This window comes from Hypanus sabinus, unplaced genomic scaffold (assembly GCF_030144855.1).
Source record: "Hypanus sabinus isolate sHypSab1 unplaced genomic scaffold, sHypSab1.hap1 scaffold_654, whole genome shotgun sequence".
Lineage (NCBI taxonomy): Eukaryota > Metazoa > Chordata > Chondrichthyes > Myliobatiformes > Dasyatidae > Hypanus > Hypanus sabinus.
In genome coordinates, this window is record NW_026781509.1 from 120,061 (window position 1) to 138,765 (window position 18,705).

The 18,705-nt window shown below is 45.3% G+C and overlaps 1 protein-coding gene across 1 annotated transcript; it reads right to left on the reverse strand.

Annotated features, from left to right (window-relative positions):
• Positions 1-551: 551 nt before the first annotated feature.
• On the reverse strand, positions 552-18,078 carry LOC132389797 (uncharacterized). The gene is made up of 6 exons (XM_059962343.1): positions 18,033-18,078; positions 16,424-16,480; positions 6,288-6,467; positions 5,791-5,862; positions 4,041-4,160; positions 552-709 (listed from the first exon to the last, which is right to left on the reverse strand). The coding sequence occupies exons 1-6, from the start codon at positions 18,076-18,078 to the stop codon at positions 552-554; spliced, it is 633 nt and encodes a 210-aa protein (XP_059818326.1).
• Positions 18,079-18,705: the final 627 nt, after the last annotated feature.

Consider the following 18,705-nt stretch of genomic DNA (forward strand, 5'->3'; position numbering starts at 1 on the left):
ACACGCACTTTCGCCCTTCTTTCTTCTTACCTTTACACCCTTTATTCTTTTTCTCTTTCCTCAAAGCCTTTCTATATGTTACATCTGGCTTTACTCCATGCACTTCTTTCACTGCTCTATCGCTTCGGGTCCCATCCCCCTTGCAATTTCGGTTAAATCCTCCCGGATCATGCTAGCAAACCTACCAGCAAGGATATTGCTTCCTCTCGAGATCAGGTGCAACCCATCTATTCTGTACAGTTCCCAACTTCCCCAAAAGTGATCGCAATGATCCAAAAATCTAAAAGCTTGCCCCCTGCACCAACCGCTCAGCCACACATTCAACGGCCATCTCCTCCAGTTCTTACCATCACTATCACATAACAGAGGCAGCAATCCAGAGAATACCACCCTTAAGGTCCTGTGCTTCAGCCTTCTGCCTATTTCCCCAAACTCACAATTCAGGACCTTATCCCACTTCCCTATGGTGAGCTGTTTTTAATAGGTGTTACCGTAAGGGGGGGTGTTGGTTTCACTGTTGTGTTTTAGAATAACAATTCACTCCACTCTCTTTATTTATGGTCGTACTCCACTCGGAGCCCGTTCCACTCACCATGAATCGAGAGACCCACCACTACCACCATGAGGGCGGACGTAATTAGGCAGAGTAGGCAGGTCAGACGGTACCGTCTATTTCGGATCTTCACTTTCGACTCCTGTTCTTGCGCCGCTGCGGAGAGACCATACAACCGTTAGACCATAATATATATTTTGTAAATCCACAGGGGCTACATAATGAATTCTTCACTTCAGTAACTTAGTGACTGTAGTGATACTTGCTGCAGACTGAAAAGCATGACGATGTGGTTATTCAGAATGTGAATGTGCTGGAGCTTATGGAGAACTTCACGTTAGATAAGTCGCTTGGAACGGACGAAATGTAAACGAGGCGAGGAGGAGATTGCTGAGCCTCTGGCGATTATCTCTACATCATTAATAGGGACGGGAGAGGTTCCGGATGATTTGAGGGTTGCGAATGTTTTTCCATTATTACACAAAGTGAGCAGAGATAGCGCAGGAAATAATAGACCAGTGAGTCTTACCTCAGTGGTTGGTAAGTTGATGGAAAAGATCTTGAGAGTCAAGACTTATAAACGTTTGGAGAGGCATAAAATATTTAGGAGTAGATTGCATGGCTTTGTCAAGGGGAGGTCGGGCCATACGTTCCTGATTAAATTTCTGTGAGGATGTGGCCAAACACTTTGGTGAAGGAAGAACAGTAGCTGTAGTGTATTTGGATTTCAGCAAGGCTTTTGATAAGGCACCCCATGCAAGGCTAATAATGATGCATGGGATCCAATGGGATATTGCCTAGTGGATCCAGAACTCGCTTGCATACAAAAAGTGGTTGTAGACGGATCATAGTACATGGAGGTCCTCAGTGGAATAACTCAGGGATCTGTTCTGTGACCCTTATTCTTCGTGATTTTTATAAATGACCTGAATGAGGAAGTGGAGGGATGGGTTAGTATGTTTGCGGATGTTTCCTGGATTGGAGAGAATGCCTTCTGAGAATAGGCTGAGTGAACTCGGCCTTTTCTCCTTGGAACAACGGATGATGAGAGGTGACCTGATAGAGGTGTACAAGATGATGAGGGGCATTGATCGTGTGGATAATCAGAGGCTTTTGGCCCAGGGCTGAAATGGTTGCCACAAGAGCACACAGGTTTCAGATGCTGGGGAGTAAGTACAGACGAGATGTTACGGGTATGTTTTTTACTCAGAGAGTGGTCAGTGCGTGGAATTGGCGGCCGGCAAATGTGATGAAGCCGGATAATACAAGGTATTTTAAGAGGCTTGCATTGCGCAGTAGGTTCTCTTTGTTTCATAAGATATAGTAGCCGAAGTAGCGCGAACGGGCCATCGACACCGCTCCGCTATTCAATCATGGGCTGATCTAATTCATTATGTCATCCCCACTCCATTGCCTTTTGCCCAGACCCTCTGAAACGCTGGCTAATCAAGAACCTATCTTTCTCTGCCTTAAATGGACTCGATGACTTTGGTTCCACAGCTTCTCGTGGCAACAAATTCCACAAATGTACCTCCCTCTGACTGATGTAATTTGTCCGCACTTCAGTTCTAAAAGGACGTCCTTCAATCCTGAAGATTTGACCTCTTGTCCTAGAATTCCTTACAAACGGAAGGAAAGTTTCCATATCTAGTCTGTTCAAGACTTACAGTATTCGTAATTTTCAGTGAGGACTTTGCTTGTTCTAATGAACCTCAGGGAATACAGACCAAGAGCTGCCGGATGTTCCTCATATAGCAAACCTCTCATTCCTGGAATCATTCTCATGAATCTTCTCTGAACCATCTCTGATGTCAGAATATATAAGAAGCCCAGAACTGAACACAATACTCTAAGTGTGTTCTCACGAGTGCCTTTTGTTTCCTCAACAAATTTCAACTTCCTTGACTTGGCAAAGGCTGACAGGTGTCTGACGGATTCCAGAGATCAGTCAGATCTCCCCTGAGCCTCCTCCGCTCCAGAGGAAGCGACCCAGGTGTCCGACCTCTCGTTGTAACACATGTCATCGAATCCCGGCAGAGTCCTGTTAAAACTCTCCGAGGCTACCCAACGCAGTGACATGATTTCGATAATAAGGTGACCGGAACTGTATCCAATACGGCTGATTCATCCTAGATGGTGATTTTTCTAAAGTTGCAACGTCACTCCCTGACATTTGTACTCAATGTCCCGAATAATAAAGGCAAGAATGCCATCGGGCTTCTTAGCCATCCCATCAAACTTTGTAGCCGCGTTCAGAGAGCTATGAACATGGACCCGAAGATCCTCTGCCCATCTAAAGTAAGGACACATTCGACACAGCATTGTGCTCCGAACGGCCGGTTCTCTATGTTTCTATGTTGCAGCACTGTTTAGGGTCTTGACTTTGATAGTGTGTCATTTCTTTCATTAGAGTTAGCAAGGTGCAACATTTTAGGCTTGTCCCTGTTAAACTCCATCCATCTCCCGGTCTCCAAACCATATCTGTAACTGCTCTGCGTCACACTTAATACTTCGCCGGCCTTCTCCGATCTCCACAGCGCCACCTCTGGCCGTACCATCAGCAAACCGACTAACCCACCCATCTGCAATTTCATGCAGAGTATTTATATACATTTAAGAGTCGAGTGGTAATTTTGTAGTTCTATACAATCCTGTCCATACCCTACTTGGAGTACTATTCTCAGTTCTGCTCGCCTTGGAAAAACGTCGAAACCATAGAAAGGGTTCAGAGGACATTTAGAAGAATGTTTCCTGGACTGGACAGAATGCCTGATGAGAATAGGTTGAGTGAATAAAAACACAAAATGCTGGCAGAACTCAGCAAGACAGACAGCATCTATGGGAGGAGATAGTGACGACGTTTCGGGACGAAACCGTTGATCAAGAGGGTTGAGTGAACTCGGTCTTTACTCTTTGGAGCGACGGAGGATGAGAGGTGACCTGATAAAGGTGCATAATGTTATGAGAGGCATTGATTATGTGGATCGTCAGAGGCTTTTCCCCAGGGCTGAAATGGCGAGCAAGAGGGGGCATGGTTTTAAGGTGCTTGGAAGTAAATACAGAGGAGATGTCAGGGGTAGGTTTTTTTACGCAGCGAGTGGTGAGTGCGTGGAATGGGCTGCCGGAGGCGGTGGTGGAAGCGGAAACGAGAGGGTCTATTAAGAGGCTTTCTAATAGAGGGCTATGGGTAAAGCCTAGGTTGTTCTAAGGTAGGGAAATGAGCGGTCAGTTTTTGGGCCGAAGGGCCTGCATTGTGATGCATGTGTTCTATGTTTCTATGTTTCCAACACACCCATCTACAATTTCATCCAGATTATTTATATACCTCACAGACAGGGATTAATTGGGGTGCCGAGTGACAATGTTTTATTAACCAGATGGTGCTCAGTCTATGGGAGACAGAGGAAGTGGTCGAGGCAGATGCATTAGAACCGTGGACAATTGCGAGTATCACACGTGATTCCTCCAGGCTGACGACATCACTGACCTGTTTGTGTAGTGGTTGACAACCCGCCGGGTCCCGAGGCAATGGGAGGATATTCATGCTGATCGATGCGGGGTTCCTCATTCCGAAATTTCAGATCTGAGTAGGTGAAGTTCGGATCCTCTGGGAGACAGAAAGAGAGAGCAGATAAGCAAGAGAGTGACAGCGGTAGAGAATGGGGGAGGGTGTCAGGAAGAGAGAGGAGAGGACTGAGAAAAGAGTGAGAGGCAAATGAGGGAGAGAGAATGGGTGAGAATTCGAGACAGAGCGTCAGGGAGAGTGGTAGAGAGTCGAGAGGCTCACGGGAGCAGCAGAGGAGAGCGATGGACAGAGAGGGGGTTGTAGCGACAGGGATGCTGCGTGGGAAGATGTAAGAGAAAGGATGGGGAGGGAGAACGGTGTGAGACAGGCGGAAACTGAGTGGGAGGGGCAGGGGAGAGACTCGGGACCAGTGAGAGGGCTGGGAGAGGTGTGCGACAGGGTGAAAGACAGGGGGATTGAGAAGAGATGGATTGAAATTGGAAACTTTAGAGAAGCTGCAGAGGAGACTTAACAGGATGCTGCCAGGATTAGAGAGCATGTCTTATATATTGAGTGAGCGAAAGCTTTTCTTTTTGGAGCGAAAGAGGATGAGAAGTGACTTGATAAAGTTCTACCACATAAGAGGTATAGGTAGAGTTGACAGCCAGATCATTTTTCCAGGGTAGAAATGGCTAATATGAGTGCATTTTAAGGTGATTGCAGGGAAGTTTCGGGGGGGGGGGGATGGGTGGATGTCAAAGGTAGGTTCTTTTTTACACACAGAGAGATATATTTGTGGAACACACTACCAGGGTGGTGTTAGAGAAAGATACATCTAGATCAATAATCAGCTGGAGGAGCTAAGCGTGTCACACTGAACATGGTGGGCGTGCTATATTAGTTCTGGAATGTGTGGTGTGAGGGGAGAAGAAAAGTGGGAGAGGGATAGAGAAGCGAGAAGAAGAAAACTTGAGAGAGCGAAGAGCGAGGGGAGGCAGCGTAGGAGAAAGGGAATGACCCGTGGATAGTCAGGAGGAGAGGGCGTCAGAGGAGTTCATGGGCAAATTTAGGGACAAAGCCAGGTCGGAAGACCGGAGGGGCGGACGGGGAAGGATGAGAGGGAGCAGGGAGAGATGTAAAGGACGCGAGGGGGATCGAGAGTGGTGGAGACGGTGACTGTGATAGAGGAGGGACGGGAGGGAGGGGACAATGACAGAGGGCGAAGAGAAGGGGACAGTGGAAGAGAGTAGGGAAAACGGGGAGAGAGGAGGGGAGAAACGGAGCGCGAAGAGGGTGTGAGGAGGTGAGGGAGCGGAGAGGAGGGGAAAGAGAGTGGGGGTAAGAAAAGTGAGAGAGCAGTTATGGATTTATACCGCTCCTCCTCTTCAGCGTTTCTCCCACTGCGTACGTCCTCGGACTCGGCGCTCGCTCATCTCCGCACACCCTTCCCTCAGCACTCGCTCCTCACCGCCCCTTCCTCCACTCGGTACATCCCATGCTAGCTCCCCTCACAGATCCACAGCACACCCTCCTCAAACCATCCTACGGCGCTCCATCTATACAGCCCCTCCCGTGGCGCTGACACCTCACGGCACCCTCCCCACCGTCCCTCCCACAAGGTCCACCCACCCATCGTTTTTCCCACGCGTTATCTCCGTCTTATGCTCAAACAAGGTATTCTTAGGGTGACTGTATGTTTCCCCTGAGATCTCTCGACAGCATTGGAACTGACCTCTATCTATCCGGAATCGGGGCGCAGAGCGGGACTTGAAATTCTGTTCAGCGTACGATACATCAGGTTCAGCTGGGGACAGAACAGGGAGGGTCAAAGACAGACTGAAGAACCCTCCACACAGTCCAATCACACACTTCCAGGGTCAGACACAGAGTGAATCTCCTTCCACACCGTCCAATCACACACTCCCGGGGTCAGACACAGAGAGATTCTCCCTGCAAACCGTCCCATCACACACTCCCGGGGTCAGACAGAGTGAATCTCCCTCCACACCGTCCCGTCACACACTCCCGGGGTCAGACACGAAGTGACACTCCCGCCACCCTGTCACATCACACACTCCTACAGTCAGACACAGAGTGAAGTGCCCTCCACACTCACTCATCACACACTCCAGGACAGACATAATGTGAAACACCCTCCATCCGTCCGATCAGACTTATCGGGGATAAGCTGCAGAATAGAGCTGTCACCTGTCTCTCTGTCACACACACCTCGGGAAGGAGACCGTGAGTCCGTTTTTCCCAACTTGACTTTCATGTGACTCTCGCTCCGGTCCATCCTGCCGAGGATTCTCTGCGTCTCTGAGCTCAGATCGGGGAAGCATCCGTTGTCAGAGGAAGCCTGTGTTAACAAGTGGGTTAGACCGGTACCAACCAACGCCGGATGAAGAGCTGACGAACAGAGGAACCGAGAGCAGGGGGAGGAAGTGCGGGGCGCAGAGAGATTGAGGGTGTTGCAGAAGGTAGTCTTGAGAAATGAGAGTGGTTGAGGGAAGAGTAATGAGAGTGGGGAGAAAGAGGGGAGCATTCCTGGCCGGGTAGAGATAGAGAGATGGGTGACAATGGACAGATTTGGAAGAAGGGAGCGAGAGAATGTGCATGTGGAGAGAACAGGGAGGAAGGAGTAAAGGATATGGGGGAAAATGAGCAGAGAGAGTGAAACTTGAAGAAATGAAGGCCGGAGAGTTGGAGAGTGATTGGAGAGAGAGGTTCAGTGAACGGAGGTAAGATTGTGAGATCAGGATTGAACAAGACAGTGGTGAGGAGGAGAGGAAGAATGGAGATCGCAATGGAGATGGAGGAGGAATTCCGGGAGGACTGAGGAAATGTGGAAACGAAGAAGGGACAGAGAAAGAATAGGATTTGGATGAGGTGATTTGAGACAGAGTGCAGGAATGTGGAAGGAGGGAACGACCGAGGAATTTTGTCACTCATACAGAGCCATTGCTCCCTGGCCTCTATTTAGAATATGACCCGTCTACAACCACTCTTCCCCTTATGTAGGCAAGCCAGTACTGGATACACTATTCAATCTCCCCTTGGGTCCATTTCTCCTTACATGGGATACATTATCAAATAGTCGGTGAAATCAATATACACTACTTCTTCTTCGTTACCTTCATCAATTAAACGCGTTTCTAACTTGTCTGTTCCTATCTCTCTCCAATGGTATTGCAAAGGAGATAGAATTATGTTCGCTATCTCCAAAACGCTCTCCCACTGAGAGATCTGAAACCTGACCAGGTTCACTTCAAAATGCCAAATGAAGTGCAGCCTCTCCTCTTGCAGGCTTATCTACATATTGTGTCATGAAACCATCCTGAACACGCCGAGCAAATTCCACCACATTTAAACCCCTTGCGCTTGGGAGATGCGAATCGATATTTGGGAAAGAAACGTGCAAAATGGCGAATGTTCAGGGAATATTTGCTTGCAGTTCTGCATAATACTTTCCCATGAGAAAGGGCAAGGATTGTAGGGTACAGGAACTGTGGTCTACAAAGGCCTTACGAAATGTTTAAAAGACTAGTTGATGACCGAGATCTAGAAGATTATAAAACTAGCAGGAGGGATCTTAAGAACGAAATTGGGAGAGCCAGCATTGGACATAAGAATGCCTTGCAGGACAGGGTTATGGTAAACCGCAGAGCCTTCTATAAGTAAGTGAAGAACAAGTTTATAAGGCGTGAGGAAATATGACCAATCAAATGTAACAGTGGAAATGTGTTCATGGGTCCGGAGGAGAGCAGATACACATAATGAATACACTGCTTCAGTATTCACCAGGAAAAATGATTCTGGTGACGTAGAACGCAGTGAAAACCATGAGCATGTACAAATTAATAAAGTCGACATGTTGGAATTTTTGGAAATCATCAATTTGCATAGGTCAGCGGGAAAGGACGACTAGGCTACTGTGCGATCCGAGCGTGGAGATTGCTGAGCCTATGGCGATGACATTTGTACCATCAATGGGGCCAGGAGACGTTCCGGAAGATTGGAGGGTTGCGGATGTTGCTCCTTTATTCAAGAAAGGCAGTCGAGATCGCCCAGGAAATTATAGACAAATGAGTCTTTCTTCAGTGGTTGGTGAGTTGATGGAAAAGATCCCGAGATCGAGGATAAATGAACATTTGCAGAGGCAGAATATAATTAGTAGCAGTCAGCATGGATTTGTCAAAGGCAGGTCTAATGAGCATGATGGATTTTTTTTTTTTTTGTGGATGTGACTGAACAAATTGATGAAGGTAACGAAGAAGATGCAGAGTATATTGATTTCTCCGCGCATTTGATAATGTATCCCATGTAAGGAGACATGGACCCAAGGGGAGACTGAATTGTGTATCCAGAACTGGCTTGCCTACATAAGGGAAAGACTGGTTGTAGACCGGTCGTGTTCTAAATAGAGGCCAGGGAGCAGTGGCGTTTCTCAAAGATCTGTTCTGGGACCCCTACTCTTCTAAATGACCTGGATGAGGTTGTTGAGGTGGGGGTTCGTAAATCTGAGGACGATACAAAGATTGGGGTGCATGAGGTCTGTCACAGCTGGTGTACATTCATAGGATGCGAAACTGGGCTGAGAAGTGAAAGATTGAGTAAAATCCAGATAAGGGCGAGGTTGTTCTGTTTGGCAATGGACAATAGACAATAGGCAATATGTGCAGAAGTAGACCATTCGGCTCTTCGAGCATGCACCGCCATTTTGAGATCATGGCTGATTATCTACTAACAATACCCCGCTCCTGCCTTGTCACCATATCCCTTGATTCCCTTGTCCATAAGATACCTGTTTAGGTCCTTCTTGAAAGCATCCAGAGACTTGGCCTCCTCTGTCTTCCTAGGCAGTGCATTCCAAATCCCCACAACTCTCTGGGAGAAGAATTTTTTCCTTAACTCTGTCCTAAATGACATACCAATTATTCTCAAACCATGCCCTCCGGTACTGGACTGTCCCAGCATCTGGAACATATTTCCTGCCTCTATCTTGTCCAATCCCTTAATAATCTTATATGTTGCAATCATTATAATTTGGTAAGTTAAATATAATGGCAGAATATAGTATTAATGTTAAGATTCTTGGCAGTATGGTAGATCAGAGCGGTCTTGGGTTCCAGTCCATAGGACACACAACGCTGCGGCGCAGGTTGTCTCTGTGGTTACTTAAGCATAAGGTGCTTTGGAATTAATCAACCTTGAGATTGAGTTTAAGAGCCGAGAGGAAATGTTGCAGCTGTATAGGACCCTGCTCAGACCCCACATTGAGTACTGTGCTCAGTTCTGCTTGCCTTACTACAGGAAGGATATGGACATGATAGAAATGGCGCAGAGGGGATTTATAAGGATCTTGCCTCGATTGGGAAGCTTGCCTTATGAGAATCAGTTGAATGAACTCGGCCATTTTTCCTTGCAGCGACGGAGAATGACAGATGACCTGATAAGGTGTAAAAGATGATGGGAGGCTTTTATCGTGTGTATAGTCAGAGGCTTTTTACCAAGGCTGGAATGTGTAGTGCGAGAGGGCACAAATTTTAAGGTAGTATGTACAGAGGGGTTATCAGGGTTTGTTTATCTGTCCGGAGACAGCGGTGAGTGCGTGGAATGGGCTGCCGGCGTCGGTGGTGGAGGCCGATACGATAGGCTCTTTGAACAGTCTCCTGGACAGGTCATGGAACTCAGAAAAATAGAGGGCTATGGGTAACCCAAGGTAATTTCGATGGTCAGGACAGATTGTGGGCCGAAGCACCTGTATTGTGCTGTAGGCTTTCCACGTTTCTATGACCGCTGGACGGAGTGGTCTGAACAGCGTTGGTCCGAGGGCCGGCTACGCTCGGGAGAGGCCGACGGGAACAGATGATCGACACTGTGAGCTCCACCGTTTGCACATTAGACTGTTTAATGAGAATGTGCCCCTTTTTTATGTTGCTTTGCAAACAATATGGACAAATTATAAAGCTGAATCGTTTACTCGCATATTGTCTACTGTTTGTAAACATCGTATAATATCCACCCAAACGAGATGTCGTAAGTTTCTCGGGCCGGGGGCTACCATCACCCGGATGAAGCCGGGAGCCGAACCGATGATTGCAGTCCCACAAATTGCTATTTTCTTGTAAGCCCTTTCTTTATATTTTACAAGAGCTTTGAGTTCCCTTCTCGGGCAGATTTGTTGATTTCCTGAGAACTGAGAACAGTTTATTTTTGGAATACATATGTACTGCACCTTCCTCATTTTTCCCCAGAAATTAAAGCCGTTGCAGCAGTGCTGAAGTCCCTTGCAGATATGGTTGGAGAAAGAACAGTGGAGTTCAACCTGGACAACAACAAATATATAGTAGAGGGATCTTGCGGTCCGTGTTCGTAGCTCCATGAACGTGGCTCCACAGTTTGCAGACGATATGAGGATGTGGAGGAGGGGGGGTTCAGGTAGTTTTGTGGAAGTAGACAGGCTACAGAAGGGCCTAGACAGGGCAAAGTAATGGCAGATGTACTGCTGTGTCGAAACATGCATGGTTATGCACTTTGGGAGAAAGTAAAATGGTTGACTATTTAATAAATGAAGAGAAATCAAAAAAAAAAAAAATCAGAGATTCAAGGGGACTTTAAAGTCCTTGTGCGGGATTCCCTAATGTTGAATTTGCTGGTTGAACATAGAAATCTGCAGCACATTCCCGGCCCCTCAGCCCACAATGTTGTGCCGATGTTGTAACCTTCTCAGGTTGAGTCTGCGATGAGGAGGGCAAATGCATGTCTATATTTCGACTCGAATGTAAAACGAACGGTGTGATGCTGAGACTCTATAAAGTACTAGTGAGGCCTCGTGTGGATATTGTGAACAGTTTTGGGACTCTCATCTTAGAATGATTGTGCTCAAAGTGGAGAGGGTTCAAACGAGGTTGACAAAAATGATTCCATGATTGAAGGGCGTCAGATGCGAACTGCCTGATATCTCTAGGTCTTCACTCTCTGAACTTTAAAAGGAAGAAGGGTGACCCCATTGAAATCTATTTATTTAAATTCCTTGATCGAGTGGTTGTGGAGAGGAAAGCTTCTGTGGTCGGGGAGTCGAAGACGAGGGAACAAAGACTGAGAAGAGTGGCGCGACCTTTTTGAACAGAGGCGAGGAGAAATTTATTTAGCCAGAGAGCGGTGAATCTGTGGATTTCCTTGCCGCAGGCGGCCGTGGAGGCCAAGGCTAAGATGTCCTTTTGAGGCTCTTGATTGACAGGTCGGGGCTTGGAGGAAGACTGGCAGAAAGCAGGGGATTGATGCTGAGAAGTAAATTGGATCACCCACACATGAAATGGTAGAGCAGACTCAATGGGCTAAATGGTCTAATTTTTCTCCTGAATCTTACGTTCTTATGAAGTTACTTTGTTTTATTGTGCAAAAACTAAATGCTGTTGCTGAGCTTGATTAGCTGAAGACTGAGGCCACAGGATAAGATTCAGACGCTGCCTTGCTTGTCCGAGCTGACTAAAGCAAACCGCATTTCTTACCATGAATGAGGTAATGTTAACTTTTCTGCGAAACTGGATTGGTAATAGAGGAACTGACAGCAGATGTGCAGTCCTAATTTAGTGCGCCGCATGGAATCATTCGTAAACTGCCTAATATCCAACAAGTACTTCCTGAAATCGCTCACTGAGTATAATTGGCTGTTGGCCATCGCCCAAAATTCGCTGTATAAATTTAAGATATAACCTGACTTTGGCGGAGTCGTCAGGCAACGTGAATCACGAATTCAAGGGTTAATCGTACACCGATGTCTGTGCCTTTTTTTTCTCTTTGATCCCTGGATAAATAATAGTCTGTCCTTTCTTTAGCTTTTAAAGAGCCTTGGGTTCCCTTTTCGGCCACAATTGAATACTTCTTCAGAATTGAGTACTTCTTCATTTTTAGGAATAAACATGTTCTGCATCTTCCCCAGAAATTAAAGCAATTGCCGCTCTGCTGACTTCCTTTGCATATATGGTTGGAGAAATGACAGTTGAGTTCAACACGGACAAATACAAACATACAGCAGACTACTAAAGACCAAACTGTTTCGATGAGCAGAGGGGCCTTGCGCTCCGTGTTCAAAGATCCCTGAACGTGGCTCCACAGTTTGCAGACCAAATGAGGACAAGTGGAGTGGCAGGTCGTTTTGAGAAATTAGACAGGCTGCAGAAGGACTTAGGCAGAGCAAAGAAATGGCAGATGAACTAATGTGTGAGGTATTGCGCTTTGGAAGGAAAAAACAATGTAGTATATACAATGCTAATGGTAAGGCACCGAGGACTGCAGTGGAAAACAGGAATCGGGGAATACAGATATATAATTCCCTAAAATAGCTTCACAGGTAGATACGGTAGTAAAGCGATCTTTTGGTACATTGGCCTTTCTAAATCAAAGGATCGAGTATAAGACTTGGAATGTTATGGTAGTTTATATAAGGCATTGGTGAGTCCGAATTTTGAGTATTGTGTATAGTTCTGTTCACCAAATTACAATAAGAATATTAGTAAGTTTGAAAGAGTGCAGGAAAGGTTTGCAAGGACATTGCCGGAATTTGGGAAACTGAGTTACAGAGAAAGGTTGAATAGGTCTGGACTTTACTCACTGGAACGTAGAAGATTGAGAGGAGACATGATAGTGGTGTATGAAATTATGATGGGTATAGATAGAGGGAATGCAAGCAGTCTTTTTCCACAGAGGCTAGGAGACAAAAGAAAAACAGTGGTCAAGGGCTAAGGGTGAAGGGTGAAAAGTTTAAAGGGAACTTTAGGGGGGCTTCTGCACACAGAGAGTGGTGCGAGTGTGGAATGAGCTGCCAGATGAAGCTGTAAATGCGGGTTCACTTTTAACATTTAAGAAGTAACTTGGACAGCTACATAGATGAGAGGTGTATGGAGAAATATAGTCCAGGTGTGGGTCTGTGGGACTAGGCCGAAAATGGTTCGGCACAGCCAAGAAGGGCCAAAAGGCCTGTGTCTGTGCAGTAATGTTCTATAGTTCTATGTTGTATAAATGAGAGACCTCATCACCTCAAACTCCTAACGTTGAAATCCCTTCTATTACGGGAGAGCCATAGGTGGAGATGAAAGCAAGTGGTGATTACATTCTCGAACACACTCCGACTCAGAGTTGAAATAAACAGGACAACAGTGATGAACTCGAAAGATAAAGTCACAAGCAACAGTACAAGACATGGATCTCCTACGGTTGAGAGCTGAGAGCTCAGTACGAGGAACATACATTCCCTGAAGGAAGATTGGCAGATAATAAATGGCAGTCCGAGTCTTAAAGGGAAAGAGACACCTTACTACTCTCCGCCACCTGGATGTTTGAAGCTGTCCGGTCGGGAACATGACACCTTCTTCGCATCTGGCTGAACGTGTTGGGTCCAATGTAGATCCTCTGAGATACTGACAGTCAGATTCCCAGGAACTTCAAATCATTGGGTAGTGGCAGATTTAAGCCATTTGGCCCATCAGGTCTGCTCCAACATTTTGATCTTGGCTGATCAAGTTGGCTGATTCCCAATCAAACTCCGACTAAGAATATGCCCAGTAACTTCTTCTCCATGGGCGCCTGTTGCAACGAATTCCACAGATTAACCTTTCTCCGGCAAAATAAATTCTTCCCAATCTCCGTTGTAAATGGACATCCCTCCATTCTGAGGCCGTGTTTTCTAGTTTTAATATCGCCCCCGCCCCTCCTCAGGAAGGCTTTCTCCACACGTACTCTATCGAGGATCTTCAACGTTTAATAGGATTCAATGAGATCAAAGAGGGTATTCAGCGTTTTTTTTTAGGGTTTGGAAAGATCAACAGTTTCATTCTAGCTCATCGACCGAAGTGAAAGGCGTTTCAATTTTCAAAGACACCTCGATCTCATTTGTTCATTATGATACAATCTCAGACCCATTGGGTATATTTATATTAATTACTGGTTTACTTTATAAACAAAAAGTAGCTTTGGTTAACATTTATGCACCGAGTACTGACTGTCCTGAATAATTTAAGGATTTATTTGTACCTCTTCCAATTTTAAATGAATATATGTTTATAGTAGGTGGAGATTTTATTTGTTGTCTGAATCTCGTGACGGACAGGTATGCTTCCAATCAGGTACTTCCGAACAAATCTGCTACTTTTATTAATTCATTTTAGTTGACTCTGGAATTTTAGAAGTTTGGAGGTTTTTACATCCTAATGTACAACATTTTCTCCTGTATATCGTAATTACTCTAGAAACAATTACTTCTTTATTGATTCTCGATTAGTTTTGTCTGTAACTGCGTGTGCGAATGATGCAATCGCCATTTCCGATCATGCGCTTTTGAAATTATCAATTTAATTAATTGATGAAACTTTCAGAACTATACGTAAAACTATGAGTCAATTTTATATTCATGGTGATAAATCGAATATATTATTGGTCAGCGATTGAAAGCTGCTATGTCGAAGAATCTTATTAATTAAGTTCGTGATGTATTTTGACAGTTATCCATGATGAAATTAATTATTCATAAATAATTAATTAAACTGATGAACGTTTAGCATTAAGAGGAAATGAAGAAAGCATTTTTTTCGATGAACTCCAGTGAAGCACCTGACTCGGAGGGGTATATAACCATATAACAATCACAGCACGGAAAGAGTGCTGTTTATATATATCTAAACTTATCGGAATATATATATACAAATAAATCTGAATTTTAAAAATCTTTTTTCAGATTTATTTTCTCCCTGGTTATGCAGTGTTTTTGAAGATGCGTTATTTGTATTTAAATTGCCACAATCCTTTTAGGAAGCATCTAATTCTCTAATTCGTAAACAAGACAAATACCCCACTGAATGTGCATCATACAAACATATATCTTTTTTGAATGTGGATTCTAAAATCTTTACCAAAATATTAGCAATTAGATTAGAGAATATAGAGCCACAAATTGTCTCCGAGGAACAGACATGATGTATTTCAAGTCGTTATTCAAATCTTAATATCAGAGATTAATGAACATTGTAATCGCTACTTCATATAATACACCAGAATGTGTTATTTCGCCTGACGCCCGGAGGCTTTTGACAGACTTGAATTGGAATATTTATTTATATACTTTAATAATTTAATTTTAGCCCAAAATTTATATCTTGGATTCAATTGATATATCATACACCTTTGGCTTCTGTATTTACCAATAATGTGATATCCTTTTATTTAGTTTTTTTTTCGAGGTACTAGACAAGAATGTCTTTTAAGCCCTTTACTACTTGATATTACCCTGGTTCCCTTGGAAATCGCTCTTCATGATTCACCCAATACATTTGGTGTTACTGATGGGAAATTGACGCATAAAGTATCACTGTATGCAGATGACCTGCTGCTATATACCTGTAACCCAGAGAAATCCATTCCTGCAGTAACAACACTACTTGATCAGTCTAATAGTTTTCTGGTTATTGGGATTGGGAGGCTAAAACACACTTGTTACATGGAATCTGTATATGTTGACCGTTATTAATGTAATCCCGATCTCTTTGTATCATTACCATTATTGTCACGCAGGTCTTGATCCCTTATCGAAAAAAGCATGTTCTCCTATTGGAAAGGGTTCAAATCAGATTCACGAACATGATTCCTGGTTTGACTGGCTTGTTAAGTGAAGGCGGATGAATGTTTCTGGGGTCTGAACTTGCTGGAATTCAGAAGCATGCGGGGTTACCTTATTGAAAACTCTCGGATGGTGAAATGCCATGACAGAGTGAATGTGGAGAGAATGCTTCCTGTTGTAGGGTAGGCTAGGACCAGAAGACACAGCTTTAGAAAAAGCGGGATATCTTTTCGAACGGAGATGAGGCGAAATTTCCTTGGCCATAGTGGTGAGTCTGCGGACTTCAATGGCGCAGGCTGTCGTGCAGTCCCAAAAATTCAGAATTTTAAGTCAGAGTTTGAAAAATTCCTCATTATTCAATGCCCGAAGTGACAGCGGGAGAAAGCGGGAGACTGGTGCTGGGAGGGGAATAGATCAGCCATGATGAAATGGCAAGCAGTCTCGATGATGAGAAAAAAAGGGTTAGATGGGGAGAGAGCTTGGTCGGTGTGTAGTAGCGGGAATGGGGTTCCGGTAAAAATGGAGAATGTAGCAGCAATAAGGGATAGAGGAGGTGAGGAGGGAATTTGAGACGATCAGAGAGTGAGTGCAGGAGAGAGAAGCTGGAAAATGATTCATGTCGGTTCCAGGGTATGTTAAAAGAGATCCTGGATCTCTGCAGGAATATCCCAGAACAAAGGTACAGACTTCTCGCAGACGAACCGTTCAGCCCGATTGCAAGACAAACCCCACACTCACGATTCGCACTCACTACAGGCGTACTTTCCAGAGCTCATCTTGTAGAGGAAACCAGAGGCCACATTGCTGTCTAAGAGCGTCAAACATGTTCAACAGAGACAAAACAGCTCCAGCAGAAACCCGGGACCATCGTCAAACTAATGCCATTAAACCCCCTCTCCTCATAGTCTTGTGTTTGCCCCCAAACTAATCACACCAATCCCCTCTTTCCCCACTGACCCACTGTCTCCCCACAGCCCTGTGCCAGTCGGCAAAAACAATCCCACTGACCCACTATCTCCCCACAACCCAGAGATAGTCTCCAATCTGATCCCACAGATCCACTGTTTCCCCAGAACCACATGTCAGTTCTCAAACGATTCCCACTGACGCACACTCTCCCCATAGCTCCGTGTCAGTCGCCAACAATAATCCCACTACATCACGCTCCCCCCTCACTCTCTGGTCCATCGCCAAACAAATCCCACTGACCCACTCTCTCCACAGTATTCTCAGTCGCCGCACGAATGGGCAAGGCTCACGTTCTCCCCTGAGATTGTTTCAGCCCCCAGACAAATCCCACTGGCCCGCCATCTCTCCACAGACCTATAACTGTCCCGAAATGTATTCCACTGCCCACTCTCTTACAGTCCCCAAGTTAATCGCATTGCCCTGCCCTCTCCCCACAGCTTCCTGTCAGTCTCCAAACTAATCACAGTTCACCTCACTTTCCTCACAAGCCTGTGTCAGTCCCCAAAATAATATCAGTGTGCTGATCCCTCCCCACTGTCCCCGTCCAGACCTCAAAGAATTCCCACTGTCCTGTTCGTCCCCGACAGACACATGACGTCCCAAAATTTTCCAATAGTACCACCCGCTCCCAACAACCTTGTAGAGTCTTCAAACAAATTCCAGTGCCCCTCCCTCTTCCCAAAACCTACTTCAGTAATATGTGTGTTTTGTGCCGCGTGTGATTGTTGGAATTTTGTTTCTTTATGCTGAGGAACGCTGACGGGTTTGACTGTATTCATGTTTACTGATGAATGGTTGAATGACAATTAAACTCGGAAGGATTGAAACGGTCTCTTATGTACAGGTCTCACCTTCTTTAGACAAGAACCCAGTGATTCAACTATCTGAAACACTCATTCCCCCCCCCAACACCTTAGCCACGTGTTAATCTCTATTACCCTCCTATTTCTGGCGACACCAGCCCGTGCAGAATGTTGCCCGCTTACCCTCCCACTTGAGATTGCTGAGGACCGGATCGAAGAGGTTGCGGCCTTGACACGCGGGAGGTAAAATACTATGTAGAAATCTCTATTCTGCACACAAAACCACTGTTATGCTCCCCAAACTAGGAATCGCCGATAACCACAGCTTGTTTCATCTCGCCTTCCCTTCTGAACCACAGAGACCAACTCGAAGCCAGTGACCGGAACTGTGAGACTTTCCTCTTCACGGTCATTTCCACCCGTCTCAACCACCCAGACGTTTACAAAGTGGAATATATGTTATTAAGCCAGTTGGACACAGGGGTTCTCTACAGTGACCGCTCAACCTCCTGACTGTCACCGAGTTTCCTGTGAACTGCACATTGGGTCTAACTTCCTATCAATATGTCCTCCCGACCACCCCCTCACCTTCCCGAATGACGCTGAGTTCATCCAGTATCAGTTCCAACTCCATAGATCCGAGCGTTAGAGTCTGCATCCGGATGCAATTATCAGAGGCGCAGTTGTGAGGGACACTGGAGGTCTCCCTGCGGTTTCAGATCCTGCAAGAGGAGCATTTAACTCTCCTACCAAGCATGCTTACTGTTCTAACTGTGCAATGTTAAAGAAGGAAACAATGAATAAATTGAAAACAAACCTATCAACAGTTTGCCCCGACAGTGACATGCAAAAGTTTGGCAGCCCTGGTCAAAATTTTTGTTACCGTGAATAGCTAAGTGAGTAAAACAGGACCCTAATTCCAAAAGCCATAATATTAAAGGTGACATATTTCGTTAATATTTTAGTAAGATTACTTTTTTTTATTTCCATCTTTTACAGTTTCAAAATAACAAAAAAGGAAAAGGGCCCGAAGCAAAAGTTTGGGCACCCTGAACGGTCAGTACTTAGTAAAGTGTCACATCTTGTAAACGCTTTCTGTATCCAGCTAAGTGTCTTTCAGTTCTTGTTTGGTGGAATTTTCACACATTCGTCCTTGCAAAGGACTTCTAGTTCTGCCAGATTCTTTGCCCGTCTTGCATGCACTGCTCTTTTGAGATCGATCCACAGATTGTCGATAATGTTTAGGTCGGGGGACAGAGAG